The sequence below is a fragment of the Salvelinus sp. IW2-2015 genome, linkage group LG15 (genome assembly GCF_002910315.2).
Source record: "Salvelinus sp. IW2-2015 linkage group LG15, ASM291031v2, whole genome shotgun sequence".
Taxonomy (NCBI): Eukaryota; Metazoa; Chordata; class Actinopteri; order Salmoniformes; family Salmonidae; genus Salvelinus; species Salvelinus sp. IW2-2015.
This window is the reverse complement of record NC_036855.1, coordinates 47,687,894-47,714,356: the sequence shown is the minus strand read 5'-3', so window position 1 is coordinate 47,714,356 and position 26,463 is coordinate 47,687,894. Positions and strand designations below refer to the sequence as shown.

At 42.9% G+C, this 26,463-nt stretch overlaps 1 protein-coding gene across 1 annotated transcript in view; it reads left to right on the top strand.

The window, feature by feature from the left end:
* Positions 1-25,952, top strand: part of LOC111974394 (sodium- and chloride-dependent glycine transporter 2-like) — a 63,723-nt gene extending 37,771 nt beyond the window's left edge. Inside the window, 6 exon segments of the mRNA XM_070447178.1 lie at positions 11,418-11,517; positions 14,538-14,638; positions 22,435-22,602; positions 25,311-25,336; positions 25,395-25,488; positions 25,490-25,952. Of these exon segments, the coding sequence (XP_070303279.1) occupies positions 11,418-11,517; positions 14,538-14,638; positions 22,435-22,602; positions 25,311-25,336; positions 25,395-25,488; positions 25,490-25,525 (525 nt within the window). The 3' untranslated portion in view covers positions 25,526-25,952.
* Positions 25,953-26,463: the final 511 nt, after the last annotated feature.

The window sequence follows — 26,463 nt, the reverse complement described above, 5'->3', positions numbered from 1 at the left end:
TGTGTTTAGTTGCTGGTCTACTATGGTATTATCCAAAATGAGGTCTACTTACACAGTGTGGGATGGATCACAGCAGAGATTGAATAGCACCAAAAAAACTGGGAGACAGAGTTTTTCCTTATCCGGTGACCTAACCAGGTAAAAACTCCTGACCTATAGGGTAAGACAGTGATGAACACTGTAAGGTTTATATGGGTATGATGGGTCCAGTTTTTCTAATCAGATTCACATAGTTTTAAAATATCCTGTCAAAACTCCTGCCCTGAGAGGATTAAAACCCAGTCAAACTGCAGGAAACTTGTACTTGTACTGTTCATATGACTTATTTTTAGACTAAAAACGATGGGGTTTCCTCTACACAGAGACAGCTGATGGACAATAGAACTCACCAGGCTGAGCTTGCTTGATGCTTGTTTGCATCATGTAGGCCTATGCAACTGTAGGCCTAATTAAACATTTACTCACAGCCTGTTCATCACTATTGTGTATTAATTAATTCTAGTTAATAATGTTATTTGAAAGGTCTAAGGCACCCTAGCGAGCCCGTTGGAATATAAACCAAAATTGATCACATTCACATTTTCTCTCCTGACCACAAAAAGTACTATAACATAACATTACCAATTTGTTTACCCTGACCAGATGGACAAGGCGATAGGCTGTATGCACTTGCTTTTTTATTAGGCCTACTTAAAAATGGTCTAGTTTTTCATTCCATACAGCATGTCAGATCACAAATGTTAGGTTGTAGCTTAGGCTATAGTTAAGAGCTTTGCTCGTGTCTATCGGGAGTTAAGATGTGTTGTGCACATTTGCTAATAAATACCAGAGGAAAGTGGAAAGCAACTTGAGCGCGAGTTCTCACTTTTAATGAATAATGCGATGGAAGCTCATTCAGAATTTGATTTTGACATCCACGAGAAGACAGTAGAAACTTCCATATGCTCAGAAAATAAAGCATCGTAATGTGCAATTACCTCTGCAAACTCCCTGGTCAGTTGCCCTTTTTACGAACTTTCCCTCTCATCTGCTGCCCCTAAGTAAAAGCCAACTCTTGCATGCCAAAAATGCAGTACTGTCGATAAGCTGCTTGAGAACATCCCGTTTCTTCTTACCTTCCTTTGTGTTGGCGCAGTTTGACTATGCAGACCTTTGTCCATTACATGATGATGCAGCTTTTTCCCAGGAGCTTGAATCTGATGTGTCGACAAAAAATTCACTTACATTGTCGTTAGCAATTCCAGCAGAGAAAACTGCACTCTGGTAGCTAGCTAGCTACTGCCATTGAATTAGCGAGGCAAATTTAAATAGATGACTCTTACGCGACACAAAATAAAGACTAACACCAAGGAAACAATATATAATATACCGCCTCCCATCTCCTGTAGTTGAAGAAACTACTTTGAATTGAAAATATCTAGAATGTGCATCCTTGCTTTTTAAGGTACGATTTCGATACTGTTCTAAATGCACAAACCGATACCTTTAGTTTGAGGAGAGATTGAATGAATCAATGCGACTTGATTGTTTGGGCACAGACCTGATAGATATACAGAACTCTGCAGGCTCATCTCTGCCAGTAGATTGAACTCCGCCCCCTTTGGCAGGTCTATCTTGTCGGAAGATTTTAGGAGGACATTTCTGGATTTTTGGTGCCTTCCTAATCCATGGCAATAGACATGGTTAGACATCAGGGTGCGGAGTTTGCTTAAAGCAGTGAAATAAAAAAAAACTTAGGGAGGAGCTTCTAATGTGTAACATGCATGAAACAAGGCTTTATCGTTACCAGAATCAACAAATGAAATCGCCTGGGGAATAGAGTGTTGCTGGGCTTAGCAGAACCTGGTTAACCATCTACATCACCAGAGGAACAGAGGAGGAGTCAGATAAGGTATGCCTAAAGGCATAAGAATTGGTGTCTAGTGTGTTCAGAACATAGATGTAAAAGGAGCAGTTTCGGGATGCGGAAGAATATTCAAGGCATAATGTACAGGACAATGGTTGGGTAGGATGTGAGTACAGTGGAGGGTTAAACTAAGCATTGATGCATGAGAGAAGTTTGTCCTCTAGAGGAACACCAGTTAACCAGAGGTCTGCGATTCGACCTACAGTGAGTGGCAGCCCCAGGCAGATGTGGAGGGGTGGAACAAAGAGGGCATTCTAAGCATATTGGGCAGGGAGCTGGGGCGTCTACAGTGCAATTAAGACAACACTACACCCAAAACAGCCATACGCAGAAACGGCATATTGACATATAGGAGAACGATGTGATGTGATGCCAAGTGATCATTAGGTCTCCATGAGAAGACAAGTAGCAACTAGATGAGTTCAGGGACACATTCAAGTAGTCTGCTTACTACCCGCTAGCTGGAGACATGGCTATTCAGACAGGCAGTGGGCCGGCGCTAGCAGATGGCCGTCCGGCCACGTCGCAACGGAAGAGCCATGTTGAAACCACCTCGGTGACGTCATTACGACTCGACCCAGACAGTCGTGATGGATCCGGCGAGGTGGATGACTCGCGCTCCCTCTGTCCGGGTAGTAACAGGCGTGTCCAGGTCCAATTGGCAAAAGAGTTATTGCTAGCCAAGAACTGGCTTGATTGGACAGCTTTGGCTAGCCACCTTCCAGTCTAACTGGATGCTTTGCTTCTTGACAGAGACGTTAGCCTGGAGTGGCCACTCGGTGATAGCAGCCAGCTAGCTGTGATAATCGGTATCTGTGTGTAAAGGTCCAGTGCCTTGCGGGGTAGTGATCCGAGAGGCATCGTGGTAGAGAAAAAGCAGTCCGATATTGCTCTGGGTTCGATTATCGCTGCTGTGCAGACTGGCAGGAATGACCAGTGAGGCTGCTGATGTTCGCCAGTTAACGGTTTGAGGAGGACCGCTAGCAGTGGCTAACTGAACTTACTAGCTTCTTAGCTAGTTAGCTGGGATAAGCTCCCTGATGGGGGTTCCAGTTCTAAGAGTATAAAAACTAGCATGGGTAGAACTGTAGAGGTTGCAGTAGAGTATATTCAGTCCATACCGGTGGACAAGTGAGATTAAAATATTAACGAAATATATCGAAGAAACATATATACACAGGACAGGACGGGACAGACAAAACACACGTCCGACTGCTATTCCATCTTGGAATAATATACATCTTGGTTCATCAGACCAGATAATCTTGTTGTCTCATGGTCTTGAAGGCCTTTTATAGCCTTTTGGGCAAATCCAAGTGGGCTGTCATGTTGCCTATTACTGAGAAGGGCTTCCGTTCTGGCACTCTACATAAAGGCCTTATCGGTGTCCTCACAAGAGTGTCTGCTAGTGATGTTTGTCCTTCTGGAAGGTTCTCCAATCTCACAGAGGGAACGTCTGAGCTCTGTCAAGATTGACCATCGGGGTTCGTGGTCAGCTACCTGAACCAATGCCCTTCTCCCATGCCCCTCTTGCTCCGTTGCCGTTCGGCCAGCTATAGGAGAAGGAGTCTGAGGTGGTTCCAAAACTTTCTTCATTAAGATTGATGAAGGCCACCCTGTGTCTGGGACCGTCAATGCTTGCAGACATTTTTTGGTGAGTTCAATGGAAACAGGAGCACTGAGACTCAAAATTCGCGTCTCATAGCCAAAAGTTACTGAATACTCTTACCCAGTGGCAAGAAAAAGTACTGTGAACCATTTGAGAATTACCTGGATTTCTGGTCATCAAATTCCTCTGATCTTCATCTAAGTCACAAAAGAAGACAAAACATAGTGTGCTTAAACAAATACACACACATATTGTATTTCTTCTGTCTATATTGAATACATAATTTAAACAATTCAAGTGTAGGTTGAAAAAAGTAATGTGAGATCCCTAGGCTAATGACTTTCTCAAAAGCTAATTGGAGTCAGCTAGACCTTGGAGTCCAATTCCAATGAGATGAATGATTGGAGATGTTGGTTAGAGCTGCGGTGCCCTATAAAAAACACTCACAAAAGTGAGTTTGCTATTCACAAGAAGCATTGCCTGAGGGAACCATGCTGCGAACAAAAATATCTCAGAAGACCTACGATTAAGAATTGTTGACTCTGCAAAAGCAGGAAAGGGTTACAAATATTCTTAAAAGCTTGTGTTATAGTTCCACGGTTTAAAACAAATTGTCTATAAATGAGAGAAAGTTCACACTTTTTGCACAACCCTAGGAGTGGCCACCTGCAAAGATGACTACAAGAGCACACCGCAGAATGCTCAATGAGGTAAAGAAGAATCAGTAGTGCTGAGCTAAAAAGAATGTCAGCTAAAGAATTCCAGAAATCTCTGACATGGACTATCGTCTTGTCTGACAGTCTACGATACGTAAAACAGCTAAACAAAAAATGTGGTTCATGGGGAGTGACACCACGGAAGAAACCGCCTTGCGTTCAAAAACATTGCGCACGTCTGAAGTTTGCAAAAGTTGCACCTGGATGTTCCACAGCGGTACTGGCAAAATAGTTCGGTGGACAAAATGAAACTACAGTTACGATGTTTTGGAAGGAAACAGCCACAACACTATGTGTGGAGATAAGGCACACACCCACCCATCATCAAAACTATGTGGAGGGAGCATCGATGGTTTGGGGCTACTTGACTGCTCGGGGCCTGGATAGCTCGCTATCAATCGACGGGAAATGAATTCCCCCAAGTTTATCAAGACATTTGCAGGTGAATGTATTGGCTATCTGTCCGCCCAATGGTGAAGCTAACAGAAGTTGGGTGATGCACAGGACAAACCTAAAACGACCAGAAGTAAATCAACAACCAAATGGCTTCAACAGAAGAAATACGCCTTCTGGAGTGGGCTCGTCAGAGTCCTGAACCTTCAACCCGATTGAGATGCTGTGGCAGACCTCAACGAGAGCAGTCACACCGACCATCCCAAGAATATTGCTGGAACTGAACAGTTTTGTGAAAGGAATAGGTCCAAAAATTCCTCTGACCGTGTGCAGCGTCTGATCCGCAACTACAGAAAACATTTGGTTGCTCCAAAGGAGGGTCAACCAGGTTATTTGAATCAAGGCTTCACATGACTTTTCCCACCCTGCACTGTGAATATTTACACGGTGTGTTCAATAAGACATGCAAAAACGTTTATAATTGTTTGTGTTGTTATTAGTTTTTAAGCAAGGACGGTTTGTCTATTGTTGTGACCTAGATGAAGATCAGATCAAAATTGTATGACATTTATGCAGAAATCAGGTATTTCAAAAGGGTTCACAAACTCTTTCTTGCACTGTATAGTTAAATAAGGTATTTTTCTGTATTTTATGCTGTAATACATTTGAAAAATTTATTAAAACCTGTTTTCGCGTTTGTCATTATGAGTATTGTGTGTTAGATTGTTGAGGAAAAAGATTTTTAATCTATTCTAGAATAATGCTTGATAATGTTAACAAAATGTGGACAAAGTCAAGGGTCTTGAGACACTTTTTGAATTACACAGTATATTCATTGGGCTATTGTCATAGCACATTTATTAAAGATTAAATATTGATTCGATATTAGCTAAAAACTCTTTTAATCTGGTTAAAATGACAAAGAAGGTGATGGTGATTTAGATCAAAAGTGGTCGATGTGGAGGTGGTAGATGCCCACTAGTCTTTATGGCTCAGCTCAGGTGACTACATATACAGTACTGTACATAGACATAGTTTTTGGATTTCACCCTCGTACAAAATCAATTTATTATAGACCATTTGGACGTGCTCCTCCTCCCACTTTGACCATGCAGTGCTGCTCACAAAAAAGTGATTCCTGTCCTCAAATTCCTGTCCTCGTTATAAAAAAACTGGCTGTTTTAACGCAAAAACTAACAAACCATTGTGATGGTGAACCTGAACAATCAAATAAAATCTAATGTAAGCCCGATCGGCCAGGTAGGCTTGGCCAATGAGTTAGGCTACTTTTTATTCCGGTTCTAAAACTCAATTTTAAGCGCTTGTCAAATTACATTGGTTTTCACTCAACTTATAAAGCCTTATATTGCAAAAGGGCATTTCACAAGGCATCTGAATGCTGAAGATCAAAAATAGGCCTGCTACCGCTTCTCGATTTTGCGTCCAACATGGCTGAACAGTTGCAGTTTGACTTAACTAAGAGTTGTCTCGGCATGATTAATTTACTGTCTACAGCTTAGTTCGGACACCTGAAAGAGAGGAAGTTGTCACAAAAGATGAGAGTATTTTTTTCGGAAGGTAGGGAAGAAAAATAATATGAGCAAGCTATTTGTGAACCAACTTTTGAATCGATTTTCTGACCCATGCCTGCTACATTTTGATCGGGTTGGTTTCCTGTGCTAATTCATCATATCTTAAACAATTTGAACTGGGTTCCGATGGGCATATTGGCGAATCGCTTAGCCAGGCAGCCGTGGACACAAGGTCGTATTTCTTTACGTCCATCCATGTCTGAGGACGTCGGGAGATGACGTGTGGAAACCGCGGTCACTAAGGGGCAACAGTTGAAGGTTTTCGGTTGCTAGGGGTGTTGCGGATAGGCAAGAAAGCATCCTGCTCGAATTCCGAAGGTTGCAAGTTTCAAATCAGTGAAAATTAAGTTGTTTTGGGGATTTTTGTTTTAGCTATCCCAGAGTTAACTGCCTAACTTTAAGATTTTGGAGTTAATGGCTAAACTTAACTTAACACTTTGAAACTTTGAAGTTTGCAACAACTTTCGAATTTTGTCGTTTGAGAAATGGGATGAACGTTAAATTCTGACGTGAGACTGTAAGAGGTAGTGGAATCGCTACATCCCTAAATTAATATCCTAAAAAATGCTCCTCCTTCTTCTTCTTCTTTCTCCTGCTTCTCCCCTTTCTTCCTTCGCCGCTTACCCTCATCATTCTTACCTCTGATCCTCTCTTTTTTTTTATCTCTTAATCCTGCTTCCGGGTTTTGATCTATCCTTTTCTTCCACCCTCCTCCTTTCCCTTCTCGTCTCCCCTCCCATCTTACCCATTCTCTCTCTTCTGGTCCGTCCTCCTCCACCTCATCTCCCCCTTTCCTCCTTTGGATGATATTCTCTCTTCTATCCTCCTCTCTTCTCCCTTTTCTTCATCTCTCTCCCTTTGCAGGGTTCCTGGTTGAGTCTGTCAGTGGAAGTGATGGACCTTATTGAGGACTAACCTACCCCACTGGTCCATGGTGATGGGTGGCTGATGGTGGGTGTTCTGTCATCTGGATCCCAATCATGTGTGTCATTCAAATGCACTTGGCCCCAGGCAGCTTTAGGGAGGTATGTATGGAACCACATACACGCACACATGTTTGTATGTCCCATAAATACATGTTTGATCTTTTCAATTGCTCCTTTTTCTTTATTTTCCTGGATAGTCACCCATTGAAAATGTCTGGGTAAGAATGTTTTTTGAACGTAAATATCTTAGTGTTTTAGCACATGTAGCGACTTTACATTTGTCTGTAGCATACAGAAAAGTTCGGTTTTGGTATTTAATTACTGGTTCCGGCTTTGATATTTGCCTGTGCTGTTGACAGTCCGTAACTTCTGAGGGTCATATCTTTGAGGTTCTACTGTAGTTATTGTTGTATGTATAGAAATACATCCAAACACTATAAAAAACAAATCCACACAATTTGGCTATGAACTTTCCTGTCACCGTGCAGTTACTGGAACACAGTATTGCATGAATTTTTTAAAATGTTAAACAGGCAAGTCAGTAAGAAAAAATTCTTATTACAGATGACGGCCTAGGGACAGTGGGTTAATTGCCTTGCTTCAGCGGGCAGACAACAGAGTTTTTCCTTTGTCACTCGGAGGATTCGATCTTAGGCAACCTTTCGATTTACTGGCCCACATCTAACCACTAGGCTACCTGCCTAATGGAGCATGACTGTTGGAAGCATTAAGCTTAAGCACTGAGCTCCTAGTTACAGTGCATTCGGAAAAATAAACAGACCCATTCCGTTTTTCCACATTTTGTTAAGTTACAGCCTTATTTTAAATGGTTATAAATTTAAAAACAAAGCTCATCGATCTACACACCAATACACCATAATGACAAGGCAAAATTCAAAGCAAATTTTATTGTTTAAAAAACAAAAACAAAACGAGGAAAATACTTATTTACATAAGTATTCAGGACCTTTGCATATGAGACTCGAAAATTGAGCTTAGGTGCATCTGTTCATTGAATCATCTTTGAGGATGTTCTCAACTTGATTTGAGTCCCCCTGTGGTTAATTCAATTGATTGGACATGATTTGGGAAAGTACACAACCTGGTCTAGGTAAGGTGTGTGCCTAGTTAAAGAATGGTTTAAATAAATAATAACAAACAATAAATATATAGACACTCTTCAGTAAATAAGGCACACGACAGGCCCGTTGGTGTTTGCCAAATGACCTAAAGGAGTCTCAGACCATGAGAACAAGATTCTCTTGGTCTGATGAAAACCAAGATTGAACTTCTTTGCCTGAATGCAAGCGTCACATTTCTGGGAGGGAAACCTGGCACCATTGCTATTGGTGAAGCATGTGGTGGCAGCATCATGCTTGGGGGATGTTTTTTCCTGTGGCAGTACTGGGTGACTAGTCAGGATTGAGAAAGATTGAAAGGAGAAAGTAAGAAGAGATCCTGATGAAAAACCTGCTCCAGAGCGCTCGGACTTCGACTGGGGCGAAGGTCATCTTCCATGGGGAAGGGTGGATACGCTTAGTCAGTTGACATGAATGATTCAACTGAAATGCTTCAACCCCTCTGAATCAGAGGTGGGGGGCTGGCCTTTTAATCGACATGCCACGTCACACAGGACAACGACCCTAAGCACACAGCCAAGACACACAGGAGTGGCTTCGGACAAGTCTCTGAATGTCCTTGAGTGGTCAAGCCGGCAGCCCGGACTTGAACTGATCAAACATCTTTGGGAGAGACCTGAAAAATAGCTATGGCAGCGACTGCTCCCATCCAACCTGAAGAGTTGAAATGATCTGCGAAAAGAATGGGAGACACTGCCAAGATGCAGGATGTGCAAGCTGTAGCGTCATAACCAAAAAAATTCGGGCTGTAATCGGCTGCCAGCGCTTCAACAAAGTACTGAGTAAAGGGTCTTGAATGCTTATGTAAATGGACATTTCAGTAAATTCTTTTTTTTAATTTGCAAAAATTTATTTAAAAACCTGTTTTTTACTTTGTCATATGGGTATTGTATGAGGGAAACAACAAAAATGAAGCAATTTTAGGAATAAGGCTGTAACATAACAAAATGTGGAAAAAGTCAAAGGGTCTTCATCTTTGCGAATGCACTGTATGTTTTCCCCCTGTGAACTAAGTTGCTATCCACGTCAAACATTACAACGCAATGAGCTCTTTAGTACAACATATGACAGAGAGTATCAGAGCGACCAGGGCTGAATTTCACTTGACTGCAGTTTTAGAAAAACGGATTCTGCTGACATCTGTCCCAAATAGCACCCTATTCCCATATATAGTGCAGTGCTTTGGAACCAGAAGGCCCTATGTTGGGCAAAAGTGAATATCAGCCTGTCCTCTGATAACTGCGGACGGATCGGCACAGAAAACACAGACCAATGAGCAGTCCCCCACGCGTGCTTGTTGAAGTCCCCTTACAGTCACACATGAATCAAAGTGTTTGAGATTTGTATGCGTGACGGTGTGTATGTGCAACTGTACTTACCAACAGTAAGTTTTGCATAATTGCCTTAGTCAGCCTTAAGATAGTTACAGTATCTGGCTATTATTATTAAGCAACCCATCATTGCTGTATATGCAATCAATATTTTATATGAAGGTGGTGTGAATTTCAAAGTTACAGACATTTCAGTGTACAAACGACTGCCATTCTTGACATGTTCATATCTCTTCAGGTACAGTCCTACTGTCATCATATTGTACCCGCCCTTGACCGTTCAGCAACTCAAGTTGATTATACTATTCTATTCTATTTTAAACACAACTGTGTGACTCCCCCCCGCCCCCCTCCACAGCGTCTGAAGCTGGTGTGTTCCTCGAGCGCGATTGGGTCCTTCTGGCCAAGCACAGAGGGGAGCGCTACAAGAACATGATGGACCCCCCATAGATCACTCCCTGGGCCTCAACTGCCCCCAAAGATTCCAGTGGTGCCTACAAGTAGCAGCCACTACAACCACACCACCACTTCAGACAGGGGCACCAGGTGAGAGAGAGACCAGCAGCCTGCCACTTGCCTCTCCCCACCTATTCCTTCTCTTTTTCTGTTCTTCCACTCCACTTTCATCTCTCCTGTTTCCTTCCTCTTTCCCTCAAGTGGTGAGAGGAAAGCAAGCCAACAACATCGTCCACTTTTTCCCGGTCTCCTGTTCACTCCCCGCTCCCTTCTACACTCTATGCAAAGTGGGCTGCCCTCCTCTCCAACATTTGCTTTCTCTGGCAGGACCCATGCTATACCTGCCCTCTCTCTTCCCTAACCCCTGACCTGAGAATGGTCTGTCCTCTGCTCCCTGCCCTGCACAGGCCATTACGCCAGAACCCTTTTCTTATGAGAGGATCTCTGTTCCAAGAGAAAAATGGTGTACGTGTTCACAATCTCTCTCCTTATGTCATGCAATAAAATGCAAATTAATTACTTAAAAATCATACAATGTGATTTTCTGGATTTTTGTTTTAGATTCCGTCTCTCACAGTTGAAGTGTACCTATGATACAAATTACAGACCTCTACATGCTTTGTAAGTAGGAAAACCTGCAAAATCGGCAGTGTATCAAATACTTGTTCTCCCCACTGTATGTTGCCCTAAGAGTTGGTACAATCGTATTCAAAATTATTCACAGTTGTTATTGCTGCCAAAGCTGATACCACTAAGGAGGTGTGAAGACATACTCAATCAAGACATGTTTTTATTTTATCTTTATTCATTGAGAAGATTGTCTATAATTGTGAGAATTATAGAAAATGTGGAGCAGGTTGTGTAGCTAAATAAGTTGGAAAAAACATCTCATTTAATTTTAGGGCAGTAGAAGGTGAAAACTGCAAGGGGTGTGTAGACTTTCATTAGGCACTGTATGTGCAGCCACACACACACATTGTATTTTTATTTAATTTAATTTACCTTTATTTAACCAAGCAAGAACAAATTCTTATTTACAATGTGGCCTACCAAAAGGCCTCCTACGTGGACGGGGCTGGGATTCAAAATAAAAAATATAGGACAAAACACACATCGCGAAAAGAGTTTACTGATCATGCGTCCCAAATAGCACCCTATTTCCTATATAGTGCACTACTTTTACCTGGTAAGAATGTAGGGAATAGGGTGCCATTTCGTAGGGAATAGGGTGGCATTTCGGATGTAAGCCAGTGATGACACTGGCTATGCATCACTGGTTTACGTTGTGTGTGTGTGTGTGTGGGTGTCTGTTTGTGTGTACGATTTTTGCGTCCGTGTGTGTTTAACAGAATGGGATGTACATGCTCCAGTTGGTGGACACATACGCTGCCTCTTACTCCCTGGTAATCATTGCCATCTGTGAGCTGATCGGAATCTCCTACTTCTATGGTGAGTAGTAGAATAAAAGTTACTTTTGACCTTTTGTTTACCTATACCTCCGAAGTTGCTCTTCGGCGCAGATCTAGGATCAGCTTACCCTCCCTAAATCKTAACTGTGGTGCTGTGTGGCTCAGTCGGTGTAGCATGGCYCTTGCAATGCCAAGTGCTGTGGGTTTGATTCCTGCTGAGGCCACCCATACGAAAAATGTATGCACTCATGCCTAAGTCGCTTTGGATAAAAGCATCTGCTAAATGGCATATACAATTATTAATATTATTATAAACATACGAAAAAAGAATGCAAAACTGCATTCGGATCATTGTCTCGGGGGGGGGGGGGGAATTCATCCTACTCTTATCCACTTTATCAACGTCAGAATCAGAAAAAGCCTCATAGCCATTCAACATTGTCTTGGCTAAACAACATAAACACAGAAAGCACAAGTACAGTATGAAACATTACTTACATTACATTTAAAGTGCATTTAGGCAGAACGCTCTTGTATCGCATGAGCGGACTTAAAATTGGTGCATACCCTTATGATATCCAGGGAACACCACTTTACAATAGTGCATCTAACTCTTTTAAGGGGGTTAGAAGGATTACTTTATCCTATCCTAGGTATTCCTTAAAGAGGTGGGGTTTCAGGTGTCTCCGGAAGGTGGTGATTGACTCCGCTGACCTGGCGTCGTGAGGGAGTTGTTCCACCATTGGGGTGCCAGGCAGCGAACAGTTTTGACTGGGCTAGAGCGGGAACTGTACTTCTCAGAGGTGGGAGGCGACAGGCCAAGGTGATGAACGCAGTGCCCTTGTTTGGGTGTAGGGCTGATCAGAGCCTGAAGGTACGGAGGTGCCGTTCCCCTCACAGCTCCGTAGCAAGCACCATGGTCTTGTAGCGGATGCGAGCTTCAACTGGAACCAGTGGGAAGGCGGAGAGCGGTGGTGACGTGAGAGAACTTGGGAAAGTTGAACACCAGACGGGCTGCGGCGTTCTGGATGAGTTGTAGGGTTTAGATGGCACAGGCGGGAGCCCAGCCAACAGCGAGTTGCAGTAATCCAGACGGGAGATGACAAGTGCCTGGATTAGGACTGCGCCGCTTCCTGCGTGAGCAGGGTCGTACTCTGCGAATGTTGTTAGAGCATGAACCTACAGGAACGGGTCACGCCTACTCTTAGTGTGTGGTGCTTAGGTTGCTTAAACCATGGTGGCAGTTTTCAAATCAAATGAGGGAGGTGTTAAACAATTCCAAGTTTTAATGTGTTTACCTGCAAATGAACACATCTCTATTCTCACAGACCTGTTAGCTGTTTTTTTGGTTACATGGTCTATGAGGAAACAAGATAATGAGTAGGTCTTGATCTGGGTTTTTTGTGTTGAAAATGTACAGTGTTTTTATCAACAATCCATTTCACATATAAAAGAAGACTTAAAAAAAGACAGGTTTTGTCTGTGTAAATGGGCTATAAGAGGCTCCAGACCAGGTACCTAGGTTGCCCTTAAGCACAGATCTAGGTTCAACTTAATCCTTAAATCCTCGTCCTAACTGTTATGATTAAAAACACCAAACAGACCTTAGATCAGTGCCTAGGGGCAACTTTATCCCTCTCCGACAGGGGGCTTGAGCACTTCTCATTCTGACCACTAGATGTCGGTGTTACCATTCTAATGGACCAATGATCAGGTCAATTGGTAAACTCTGATTTACCACCCCAAAATATCCCTGTACAACATCTATTTGCGCCTCTACCGGATGGAAACTACAAGTGTAATGGCTGCGCTCAATGCAATGGCACTTACAAATGTAGATCCTTCAAACACCCACAAACAGGGAAACAGATCCRAATCAAAGGTSTTATCACATGCTCCACTAAGGCAGTTATTTATCTTATAACTTGTCACTGTGGTTAAACTTATGTGGGTGAAGCAAAGCGTGAATTAAAAGTACGAATCTCGGAGCATCGTAGCACCATTAGGTGCAAAAACACGACTTARCCAGTTGCGGCCCACTTTTTGGAAGCGAACTACTCGATTTCGTGACTACATTATATCGGCATCGAACATGTCACCCTCCCTAGGAGAGGGGGTGACCTCAACAATTTATTGTTAAAATGAGAGGCTGRCTGGATCTTTAATTTAAAGACCCTTTCTCGCTTCGGTCTCAACGTAGACTTTGATCTGAAGCCATTTTTGTGATTATTGTGGTTTTGTTAGTAGGCCTACGTAGCCAAATTGTATCTATTATTGTATGCTATCCGTTCATGTTTTTGTATGTTCTTCTCATATCTGAGAATGAACCATTGATAACAGGCCACACCCGGCCATGATTACAGACACCTGTGTGTGTTCTTTGACACTTTATAAACTAGTGACCCACAGTGTTTGTCWTTATACCCTGATGAAGACAGCTTGTCTGTCGAAACGTTGGTTATTAGGTTATTCAATTATTGCATCTGAGCTCCTAGAGTGTGCGGCTCTCCTTTTCMCTTTCAAGTGTTCTACTCCGCTAGCCAGCAGCTCGCCTAAACAGSCGTTTCTTTCGCTTCCAGGTCTGAAGTAGACCTGTGAGTATATGGAACATACTGTACTCCAAATCGTCACAGCATCAGCAGAGGTGGTTCCAGTGAAATTATTGTGTYGCTTGTGACTCATCTCTTGCTAAATGTGTCGGTCAATACACTGACAACAATTGTGACAATTGTCAAGCCACATTGTTTTGAAGGATAATAAATGTCCTGGGTTCTCCCTGGGAATGGATGTGCCTTGTAGGGGGCCAGTGTGGAGCTCTCTTGTCTGGAGCTCTGGGTGAATCTGGTTCACTCTCTGTGTGCGTCCCAAATGGTACCCTATTCCCTACATAGTGCATTACTTTTGACCAGAGGCGTATACAGATAGGYAATAGGATGCCATTTTGGATGGAGGTTTTGTGCGTCAGAGTGTCTCTACTCCCCTCACCTGAGCAGTCGATTTGACTGACTCTCCCTCTTTTCCCTCCTCCTCCTCTTTCTGTCTTTATTCCCCTTTTCCTAGGCCTGCAGAGATTCTGCGAGGACATTGAAATGATGATTGGCTTCCAACCAAACCGCTTCTGGAGAATCTGCTGGGCCTTTGTGACTCCTACCATTCTGACTGTACGTGTGTGTCCGAACTATACAGAATGGGGTTTAGATATTCACAGTTGCGCTAGCAGCACGCACGCACACTCACTCACTCACTCACTCACTCACTCACTCACTCACTCACTCACTCACTCACTCACTCACTCACTCAACTCACTCACTACTCACATATACAGAGACACAGATGCATGCGCCACACACACACACACACACACACACACACACACACACACACACACACACACACACCACACACACACACACACACACACACACACACACCACACACACACACACACACACACACACAACACACACACATTAATGTGTTTCCCCTTTCACTGCAGCCTTTTCAAATTTAGGGGCCAACATCGATTTGCAGCAGCGAGTGTTTACCAAGAAAGTGAAGAAAGCAAAAATAGTTTTCCCCGACTGAAACGGAAATTGTTTTCCTCACTTTTCACCGTTATAACACAGGTTGTTTGTGCTATTCGAAATGCAGCACTCATATAGCCTACATAATGTTGTCATAACTGTGACATAACAGATGCAATGGAGGCTGGTGACTTGAAAAGTTGAGGAAGGGAGATGACAAAGTGTGTTTAAAAAATTGTCAAAGACAAATGAATTTAACCTAAAACGTTAAATAAAAACATTTACAGTAAAATATTATGGGGAATGTAAATGAGGGCTACTTACAGTGTTGGGAAGGGATCACAGCAGTGATTGAATGAGGGTATGAGGCAGGAGTTGAGATGTGTGTTCAGAGGCTTCAGTACAGAACAGGCTGATCATGTATGCATGTTGGAGAAGAGCTCAACTCTTCCACTGAGGGCAGSACAGGATTTGACAGGGAAGAAATAAACAATAACACAACACATTTAAGTAAGCAGTTAAATCATTGAGGTACAGTATATGTGTAATAATGCGATTGTGTTAGTTGCTGGTCTACTATGGTATTTATCCAAACATGAGGTCTACTTACACAGTGTTGGGATGGGATCACAGCAGAGATTGAATGAGYCCCAAAAYAAACTGGGAGACAGAGTTTTTCCTTATCCGGTGACCTAACCAGGTAAAACTCCTGACCCTATAGGGTAAGACAGTGATGAATCACTGTTAAGGTTTTATATGGGTTATGATGGGTCCAGTTTTTCTAATCAGATCACATAGTTTTAAAATATCCTGTCAAAACTCCTGGCCCTGAGGAGGATTAAAACCCAGTCAAACTGCAGGAAACTTGTACTTGTACTTGTTCATATGAKTTATTTTTAGACTAGAATAAACGATGGGGTTTCCTCTACACAGAGACAGCTGATGGACAATAGAACTCACCAGGCTGAGCTTGCTTGATGCTTGTTTGCATCATGTAGGCCTATGCAACTGTAGGCCTAATTAAACATTTACTCACAGCCTGTGTCATCACTATTGTGTTAATTAATTAATTCTAGTTAATAATGTTATTTTGAAAAGGTCTAGGCACCCTAGCGAGCCCGTTGGAATATAAACCAAAATTGATCACATTCACATTTTCTCCTGACACAAAAATGTACTATAACATAACATTACCAATTTGTTTACCCTGACCAGATGGACAAGGCGTATAGGCTGTATGCACTTGCTTTTTTATTAGCCTACTTAAAAATGGTCTAGTTTTTCATTCCATACAGCATGTCAGATCACAAATGTTTAGGTGTAGCTTAGGCTATATGTAAAGAGCTTTTGCTCGTGTCTATCGGGAGTTAAGATGTGTTGTCACATTTGCTAAATAAATACCAGAGGAAAGTGGAAAGCACACTTGAGCGCGAGTTCTCACTTTTAATGAATAATGCGATGGAAGCTCATTCAGAATTGATTTTGACATCCCAGAGAAGACAGTAGAAACTTCCATATGCTCAGAAAATAAAGCATCGTAATGTGCAATTACCTCTGCAAACTCCCTGTAGTTGCCCTTTTTACCGGAACTTTCCCTCTCATCGTGCCCCTAAGTAAAAGCCAACTCTTGCATGCCCAAAAATGCAGTACTGTCGATAAGCTGCTTGAGAACATCCCTGTTTCTTCTTACCTTCTCGTTGTGTTGCGCAGTTTGACTATGCAGACCTTTGTCCATTACATGATTGATGCAGCTTTTCCCCAGGAGCTTGAATCTGATGTGTCGACAAAAAATTCACTACATTGTCGTTAGCAATTCCAGCAGAGAAAACTGCACTCTGGTAGCTAGCTAGCTACTTGCCATTGAAGTTAGCGAGGCAAATTTAAATAGATGACTCTTACGCGACACAAAAATAAAGATCTAACACCAAGGAAACAATATATAATATACCGCCTCCATCTCCTGTAGTTTGAAGAAACTACTTTGAATTGAATAATATCTAGGAATGTGCATCCTTGCRTTTTAAGACGATTCGATACGTGTCTAAATGCACAAACGATACCTTTTAGTTTGAAGAGATTGAATGAATCAATGCGATTGATTGTTTGGGCACAGACCTGGAMAGTATGACAGAACTCTGCAGGCTATCTCTGCAGTAGATTGCAACTCCGCCCCCTTTGGCAGTTCTATCTTGTCGGAAGATGTTTTAGGGATGGACATTTCTGGATTTTTGGTGGCCTTCCTAATCCATGAATCAGACATGGTTAGGACATCAGGGTTGGCGGAGTGTGCTAAAGCAGTGAATAAAAAAACTTAGGGAGGAGGCTTCTAATGTTAACATGCATGAAACCAAGGCTTTTACGGTTACAGAAGTCAACAAATGAAAGCGCCTGGGGAATAGGAGTGGTGCTGGGGGCTGCAGGACCTGGGTTAACCTCTACATCACCAGAGGAACAGAGGAGGAGTAGGATAAGGGTATGCCTAAAGGCTATAAGAACTGGTTGTCTAGTGTGTTCAGAACATAGAGTAAAAGGAGCAGATTTCTGGGTGCGGAAGAATATATTCAAGGCATAATGTACAGACAATGGTTTGGTAGGATGTGAGTACAGTGGAGGTAAACCTAGGCATTGAGTGACGATGAGAYAGYTTTTGTCTCTAGAGGAACCAGTTAAGCCAGGTGAGGTCACCGCATGTGTGGGGGGTGGAACAAAAGGGCTATCTAAGGCATATTGGGCAGGGCTGGGGGCTCTACAGTGAAATAAGACAATCACTAACCAAAACAGCAATAGACAAGGCATATTGACATTAGGGAGAGGCATGTGTAGCCAAGTGATCATAGGGTCCAATGAGTAGCACTAGATGAGTCAGGGAGCCAATTCAGTAGTCGCTWCTACGCTAGCTGGAGACATGGCTATTCAGACAGCTAGTGGGCCGGGGCTAGCAGATGGGCCTCCGGCGACGTCGCAACGGAAGAGCCTGTTGAAACCACCTCGGACGGTTACGTCGACAGACCAGTCGTGATGGATCGGCGGGGCTCCGTGTCGGTAGTAAAGGGTCCAGGCCAATTGGCAAAAGAGTTATTGTAGCCRAAGAACTGGCTGTTGGACYGCTTTGGCTAGCCACTCCAGGCTAACTGATGCTTGCTTCTTGACAGAGACGTTAGCCTGGAGTGGCCACTCGGATAGCAGCCAGCTAGCTGTGATAATCCGGTGTAAAGGTTCAGTGCTTGCGGTAGGAATCCAGAGATGTGGTAGAGAAAAAGCAGTCCGATATGCTCTGGGTTGATATCGCGCTGTGCAGACTGGCAGGAATTGACCAGGCTGAGGCTGGCTGATGTTCGAGTTAACGGTGAGGACCGCTAGCAGTGGCTAACTGACTACTAGCTTCTAGCTAGTTAGCTGGATAGCTCCTGATGGGGGTTCCAGTTCTAAAGTATAAAAATAGCATTGGGTGAAGTGGGTTGCAGTAGAGTATATTCAGTCCATAGGTGSAAAGTGAGATTAAAATATATACGAAATATATACGAAGAAAACGATATATACACAGGACAGGACGGGACAAGACAAAACACACGTCCGACTGCTATGCCATCTTMGAATAATATGAATCTTGGTTTCATCAGACCAGATAATCTTGTTTCTCATGGTCTGAGAGGCCTTTAGATGCCTTTTGGCAAACTCCAAGTGGGCTGTCATGTGCCTATTACTGAGYAGGGGCTTCCGTCTGGCCACTCTACCATAAAGGCCTTATTGGTGGAGTGCTGCAGTGATGGTTGTCCTTCTGGAAGGTTCTCCCATCTCCACAGAGGAACTCTGGAGCTCTGTCAGAGTGACCATCGGGTTCTAGGTCAGCTACCTGACCAATGCCCTTCTCCCCCTATTGCTCCGTTTGCCGTGTCGGCCAGCTCTAGGAAGAGTCTGGGTGGTTCCAAACTTCTTCCATTTAAGATTGATGGAGGCCACTGTGTTCTTGGGGACCGTCAATGCTGCAGACATTTTTTGGTGGTCAATGGAAACAGGATGCACCTGAGCTCAATTTCGAGTCTCATAGCAAAGGTTCTGAATACTTACAGTGGCAAGAAAAAGTATGTGAACCATTTGGAATTACCTGGATTTCTGGTCATCAAATTTCCTCTGATCTTCATCTAAGTCACAAAAGAAGACAAACATAGTGTGCTTAAACAAATAACACACACATTATTGTATTTTTCTTGTCTATATTGAATACATAATTTAAACATTCARAGTGTAGGTTGGAAAAAGTATGTGAATCCCTAGGCTAATGACTTRTCCAAAAGCTAATTGGAGTCAGCTAACCTGGAGTCCAATCAATGAGATGAGATTGGAGATGTTGGTTAGAGCTGCCTTGCCCTATAAAGAACACTCACAAAATGTGAGTTTGCTATTCACAAGAAGCATTGCCTGATGTGAACCATGCCTCGAACAAAAATRATCTCAGAAGACCTACGATTAAGAATTGTTGACTTGCATAAAGCAGGAAAGGGTTACAAAAYTATCTCTAAAAGCCTTGGTGTTCATTAGTCCACGGTAAAACAAATTGTCTATTAAATGGAGAAAGTTCAYCACTTTTGCTACTAACCCTAGGAGTGGCCAWCCTGCAAAGATGACTACAAGAGCACACCGCAGAATGCTCAATGAGGTTAAGAAGAATCAGTGTGAGCTAAAGAATGTCAGCTAAAGAATTCCAGAAATCTCTGGAACATGGCAACATCTCTGTTGACAAGTCTACGATACGTAAAACACTAAACAAAAATGMMGTTCATGMGAGGACACCACGGAAGAAGCCRCTGCTGTCCAAAAAAAACATTGCTGCACGTCTGAAGTTTGCAAAAGTGCACCTGGATGTTCCACAGCGGTACTGGCAAAATATTCGGTGGACAAATGAAACTACAGTTGAGTTGTTTGGAAGGAACACACAACACTATGTGTGGAGATAAAAAGGCACACCACACCATCATCAAAACTATGGTGGAGGGAGCATCATGGTTTGGGGCTACTTTGATGCCTCGGGGCCTGGATAGCTCGCTATCATCGACGGGAAAATGAATTCCCAAGTTTATCAAGACATTTTGCAGGTGAATGTATGGCTATCTGTCCGCCAATTGAAGCTCAACAGAAGTTGGGTGATGCAACAGGACAATGACCTAAAACACAGAAGTAAATCAACAACCAAATGGCTTCAACAGAAGAAAATACGCCTTCTGGAGTGGCTCAGTCAGAGTCCTGACCTCAACCCGATTGAGATGCTGTGGCATGACCTCAAGAGAGCAGTTCACACCAGACATCCCAAGAATATTGCTGAACTGAAACAGTTTTGTGAAGAGGAATGGTCCAAAATTCCTCCTGACCYTTGTGCAGGTCTGATCCGCAACTACAGAAAACATTTGGTTGCTGCCAAAYGAGGGTCAACCAGTTATTGAATCCAAGGGTTCACATACTTTTCCCACCCTGCACTGTGAATATTTACACGGTGTGTTCAATAAAGACATGAAAACGTATAATTGTTTGTSTGTTATTAGTTTAAGCAGACTGTGTTTGTCTATTGTTGTGACCTAGATGAAGATCAGATCAAATTGTATGACCAATTTATGCAGAAATCCAGGTATTTCCAAAGGGTTCACAAACTCTTTCTTGCCACTGTATGTAAATAAGGTATTTCTGTTTTTATGTGTAATACATTTGGAAAAATTTATAAAAACCTGTTTTCGCTTTGTCATTATGGGTATTGTGTGTAGATTGTTGAGGGAAAAAAWGATTTTAATCTATTCTAGAATAATGCTGTAATGTAACAAAATGTGGACAAAGTCAAGGGGTCTGAACACTTTTTGAATACACAGTATATTCATTGGCTATGTCATAGCACATTTTAAAGATAAATATTGATTCGATATTAGCTAAAACTCTTTTAATCTGGRAAAATGACAAGAAGGTGATGGTGATTTCAGATCAAAAGTGGTCTGATAGTGGGGTGGTAGATGCCCACTAGTCTTATGGCTCAGCTCAGGTGACTACATATACAGTACTGTACCATAGACATAGTTTTGGATTTCACCCCCGTCACAAAATCAATTTATTTAGACCATTTGGACGTGCTCCTCCTCCCACTTTGACCATGCAGTGCTGCTCACAAAAAAGTGATTCCTGTCCTCAARTCCTGTCCTCGTTATAAAAAACTGGCTGTTTAAAGCAAAACTAACAAACCATTGCTGATGGTGAACCTGAACAATCAAAATAAAATCMAATGTAAGCCCCGATCGGCAGGTAGGCTTTAGCCAGATGAGTTAGGCTACTTTTATTCCGGTAAAACRCAATTTTCAAGCGCTGTCAAATTACATTGGTTTTCACTCAACTTATAAAGCCTTATATTGCACAAGGCATTTCACAAGCATTTGAATGCTGAAGATCAAAAATAGGCCTSCTACCTCTCGTTGGTCAACATGCTGAACAGTGTGCAGTTTGACTTAACTAGAGGTTGTTCGGCATGATTKATTACTGTCTACATGCTTAGTTCGACACTGAAAGAGAGGACAGTTGTCACAAAAGATGAGAGGTATTTTTTCGGAAGGTAGGAAGAAAATAATATGAGCAAGCTATTTTTGTGAACCAACGTTTGAATCGATTTTCTGACCCATGCATGCTACATTTTGATCGGTTTGGGTTCCTGTGTATCACTCATATCTTAAACATTTGAACTGGGGCCGATGCATATTGGTGAATCGCTTAGCCAGGTCAGCCGTGACACAAGTCAGTATTCTACGTCCATCCATGTCTGAGGACGTCGGGAGATGACGTGGAAACCGGTCACTAAGGGCAACAGTGAGGTTTCGGTTTTGCTAGGGTGTTGCGGATAGGCAGAAGCATCTGCCTCGAATTCCGAAGGTTGCAAGTTCGAAATCAGTGAAATTAAGTTGTTTTGGGGATTTTTGTTTTAAGCCTATCCCAGAGTTAATGCCTAACTTTAAGATTTTGGAGTTAATGGCTAAACTTAACCTTAAACACTTTGAAATTTGAAGTTTGCAACAACTTCGAATTTTGTCGTTTGAGAAACATGGATGAACGTTAAATTCTGACGTGAGACTGTAAGAGGTAGTGGAATCGCTACATCCCTAATAATATCCTAAAAATGCTCCTCCTCTTCCTTCTTCTTTCTCCTCTTCTCCCCTTTCCTTCCTTCGCCGCTTACCCTCATCATCTTACCCTCCTGATCCTCTCTTTTTTTATCTCTTAATCCTCTTCCGGGTTTTGATCATCCTCTTTCTTCCACCTCCTCCTTCCCTTCCTCGTCTCCCCCTCATCTTACCCATTCTCTCTCTTCTGTCCTCCTCCTCCACCTCATCTCCCCTCCTCTCCTCCTTGATTATATTCTCTCTCCTAATCCTCCTCTCTTCTCCCTTTTCTCATCTCTCTCCCTGCAGGGTATCCTGGGGRTGAGTCTGTACCAGTGGAAGGTGATGACCTATGAGGACTACACCTACCCCACCTGGTCCATGGTGATGGGCTGGCTGATGGTGGTGTGTTCTGTCATCTGGATCCCAATCATGTTTGTCATCAAAATGCACTTGGCCCCAGGCAGCTTTAGGGAGGTATGTATGGAACACAATACCACGCACACATGTTTGTATGTCCCATAAATACATGTTAGATCTTTTCAGATCTGCTCCTTTTTCTTTATTTTCCTGGATAGTCACCCATTGAAATGTCCTGGGGTAAGGAATGTTTTTTGAACTGTAAATATCTTATGTGTTTTTAGCACATGTAAGCGACATTTACATTTGTCTGTAGCATACAGAAGTTCGTTTTTTGGTATTTAATACATGTCCCGGTTTGATATTGCCTGTGCTGTTGACAGTCCGTAACTCTGAGGGTCATATCTTTGAGGTTCTACTGTAGTATTGTTGTATATAGAAATAATCCAAACAATAACAAACAATCCACACAATTGTGACTATGAACTTCCTGTCACCGTGAGTTACTGGAACACAGTATGCATGAATTTTTWWAATTTAAACAGGCAAGTCAGTTAAGAAAAAATTCTTATTTACAATGACGGCCTAGGGACAGTGGGTTAATTGCCTTGTTCAGGGGCAGAACAACAGATTTTTACCTTGTCAGCTCGGGGATTCGATCTAGCAACCTTTCGTTTACTGGCCCAACATTCTAACCACTAGGCTACCTGCCTATGTGAGCATGACTGTTGGAAGCATAAGCTAAGCACTGAGCTCCCTAGTTACAGTGCATTCGGAAAATAAACAGACCCATTCCGTTTTTCCACATTTTGTTAAGTTACAGCCTTATTTTAAAATGGTTTAAATTAAAACAAATCTCATCGATCTACACACAATACACCATAATGACAAGGCAAAAATTCAAAGCAAATTTTATTTTAAAAAACAAAAACAAACAGAAATACTTTATTTACATAAGTATTCAGACCCTTTGCTATGAGACTCGAAAATTGAGCTCAGGTGCATCCTGTTTCCATTGATCATCTTTGAGATGTTTCTCAACTTGATTTGGAGTCCCCCTGTGGTAAATTCAATTGATTGGACATGATTTGGGAAGGTACACACCTGTCTATGTAAGGTGTGTGCCTAGTTAAATAATGGTTAAATAAATAAATAACAAAATAATATATATAGACACTCTTCAGTAAAAGGCACACGACAGCCCGTTTGGTGTTTGCCAAATGGCACCTAAAGGAGTCTCAGACCATGAGAAACAAGATTCTCTGGTCTGATGAAACCAAGATTGAACTCTTTGGCCTGAATGCCAAGCGTCACATCTGGAGGAAACCTGGCACCATTGCTATGGTGAAGCATGGTGGTGGCAGCATCATGCTGTGGGGATGTTTTTCTGTGGCAGGTACTGGGTGACTAGTCAGGATTGAGGGAAAGATGAAAGGAGAAAAGTACAGAGAGATCCTTGATGAAAACCTGCTCCAGAGCGCTCAGGACCTTCGACTGGGGCGAAGGTTCATCTTCCAATGGGGAAGGGTGGATACCTAGTCAGTTGTACAACTGAATGCATTCAACTGAAATGCATTCAACCCCTCTGAATCAGAGGTGCGGGGGGCTGCCTTAATCGACATCCACGTCACACAGGACAACGACCCTAAGCACACAGCCAAGACAACACAGGAGTGGCTTCGGGACAAGTCTCTGAATGTCCTTGAGTGTCAAGCCGGAGCCCGGACTTGAACCTGATCAAACATCTTTGGAGAGACCTGAAAATAGCTATGCAGCGATGCTCCCCATCCAACCTGACAGAGCTTGAAATGATCTGCAGAAAAGAATGGGAGACACTGCCCAAATGCAGGTGTGCCAAGCTTGTAGCGTCATAACCAAAAAAGATTCGAGGCTGTAATCGCTGCCYAAAGCGCTTCAACAAAGTACTGAGTAAAGGGTCTGAATGCTTATGTAAATGTGACATTTCAGTAAATTCTTTTTTTTTTAATTGCAAAAATTTATTAAAAACCTGTTTTTACTTTGTCATTATGGGGTATTGTATGAGGGAAAACAACAAAAAATGAATCAATTTTAGAATAAGGCTGTAACATAACAAAATGTGGAAAAAGTCAAAGGGTCTTCATACTTTGCGAATGCACTGTATGTTTTCCCCCTGTGAACTAAGTGCTATCACGTCAAACATACAAGCGCAATGAGCTCTTTAGTACAACATATGACAGAGAGTTATCAGAGGACCAGGGCTGATATTTCACTTGACTGCATGTTAGAAAACGGATCTCTGACATCTGTCCCAAATAGCACCCTATTCCCTATATAGTGCAGTGCTTTTGACCAGAGCCCTATGGGCAGTAAAGTGAAATATCAGCCCTGGTCCTCTGATAACTGGCGGCGGATCGGCACAGAAAACACAGACAAGTAGCAGTCCCCCACGCTGTGCTTGTTGAAGTCCCCTACATCACACATGAATCAAAGTGTTTSAGATTTGTATGCGTGCGTGTGTATGCAACTGTACTTACCAACAGTAAGTTTTGGCATAATTGCCTTAGTCAAAGCCTTAAGATAGTTACAGTATCTGGCTAAATTATTATTAAGCACATATGCTGTATATGCAATCAATATTTACTATGAAGGTTGGATGTGAATTTCAAAGTTACAGACATTTCAGTGTTACAAACGACTGCCATTCCTGACATGTTCATATCTCTCAGGACAGTCCTACTGTCATCTATTGTACCCGACCCTTGACCTTCCGCAACTCAAGTTGATTAATACTATTCTATTCTATTTTAACACAACTGTGTGACTCCCCCCCCCCCCCCCCACAGCGTCTGAAGCTGGTGTGTTCCCCTCAGCCCGATTGGGGTCCCTTCCTGGCCAAGCACAGAGGGGAGCGCTACAAGAACCCTCAGACCCGATTGGGGTCCCTTCCTGGCCAAGCACAGAGGGGAGCGCTACAAGAACATGATGGACCCCCATGGATCCAACTCCCTGGGCCTCAAACTGCCCCCCAAAAGATTTCCAGCTGGGTGCCTACCAGTAGCAGCCTCCACTACAACCACCACCACATTCAGCAGGGGCACCAGGGAAGAGAGAGACCAGCAGCCTGCCACTGCCTCTCCCCACTATTCCTTCTCTTTTTCCTGTTCTCCACTCCACTTCATCTCCTCCTGTTTCCTTCCTCTTTCCTTCAATGTGGGTGAGAGGAAAGCAAGCAACACATCGTCCACTTTTTCCCGGTTCTCCTGTTCACCTCCCCGCTCCCTTCTACACTCTATAGCAAAGTGGGGCTGCCCTCCTCTCCAACATTGCTTTCTCTGGCAGGCACCCATGCTATACCCTGCCCTTCTCTCTCCCTAACCCCTGACCTGAGAATGGTCTGTCCTCTGTCCTCCTGCCCATGCCACGCCATTACGCCAGAACCTTTCTTACTGAGAGGATCTCTGTTCCAAGAGAAAAATGTGTACCGTGTCACATATGCAATGGCAATATTCACTGCACATGACAAAAAAATCCAATTTATTTGTCACATGCTTCGTGACAACAGGTGTAGACTACAGTGAAATGCTTACTTACGGGTCCTTTTCCAACAATGCAGAGTTAAAATACATAAAAAAAAAATAGTGACAGAAGGAATAAATACACAGGATTAATGAATAACAATAATGAGTAAAAATAACATGGTACTGGTACTCCCTGTATATAGCCGAGTCGATGTGCAGGGGTACGAGGGTATTGAGGTAGCTTTGTATATATAGGTAAGGGTAAAGTGACTGTGTGTGTGGTGACTGTGTGTGTGTTGTGTGTGTGTGCTGTGTGTGTGTGGTGTGTGTGTGTGTGGTGTGTGTGTGTGTGTGTGTGTGTGTGTGTGTGTGTGTGTGTGTGTGTGTGTGTGTGTGTGTGTGTGTGTGTGTGTGTGTGTGTGTGTGTGTGTGTGTGTTGTGTTGGTGGGTGCCAGTGTATGTATGTGTGAGTGTGCTG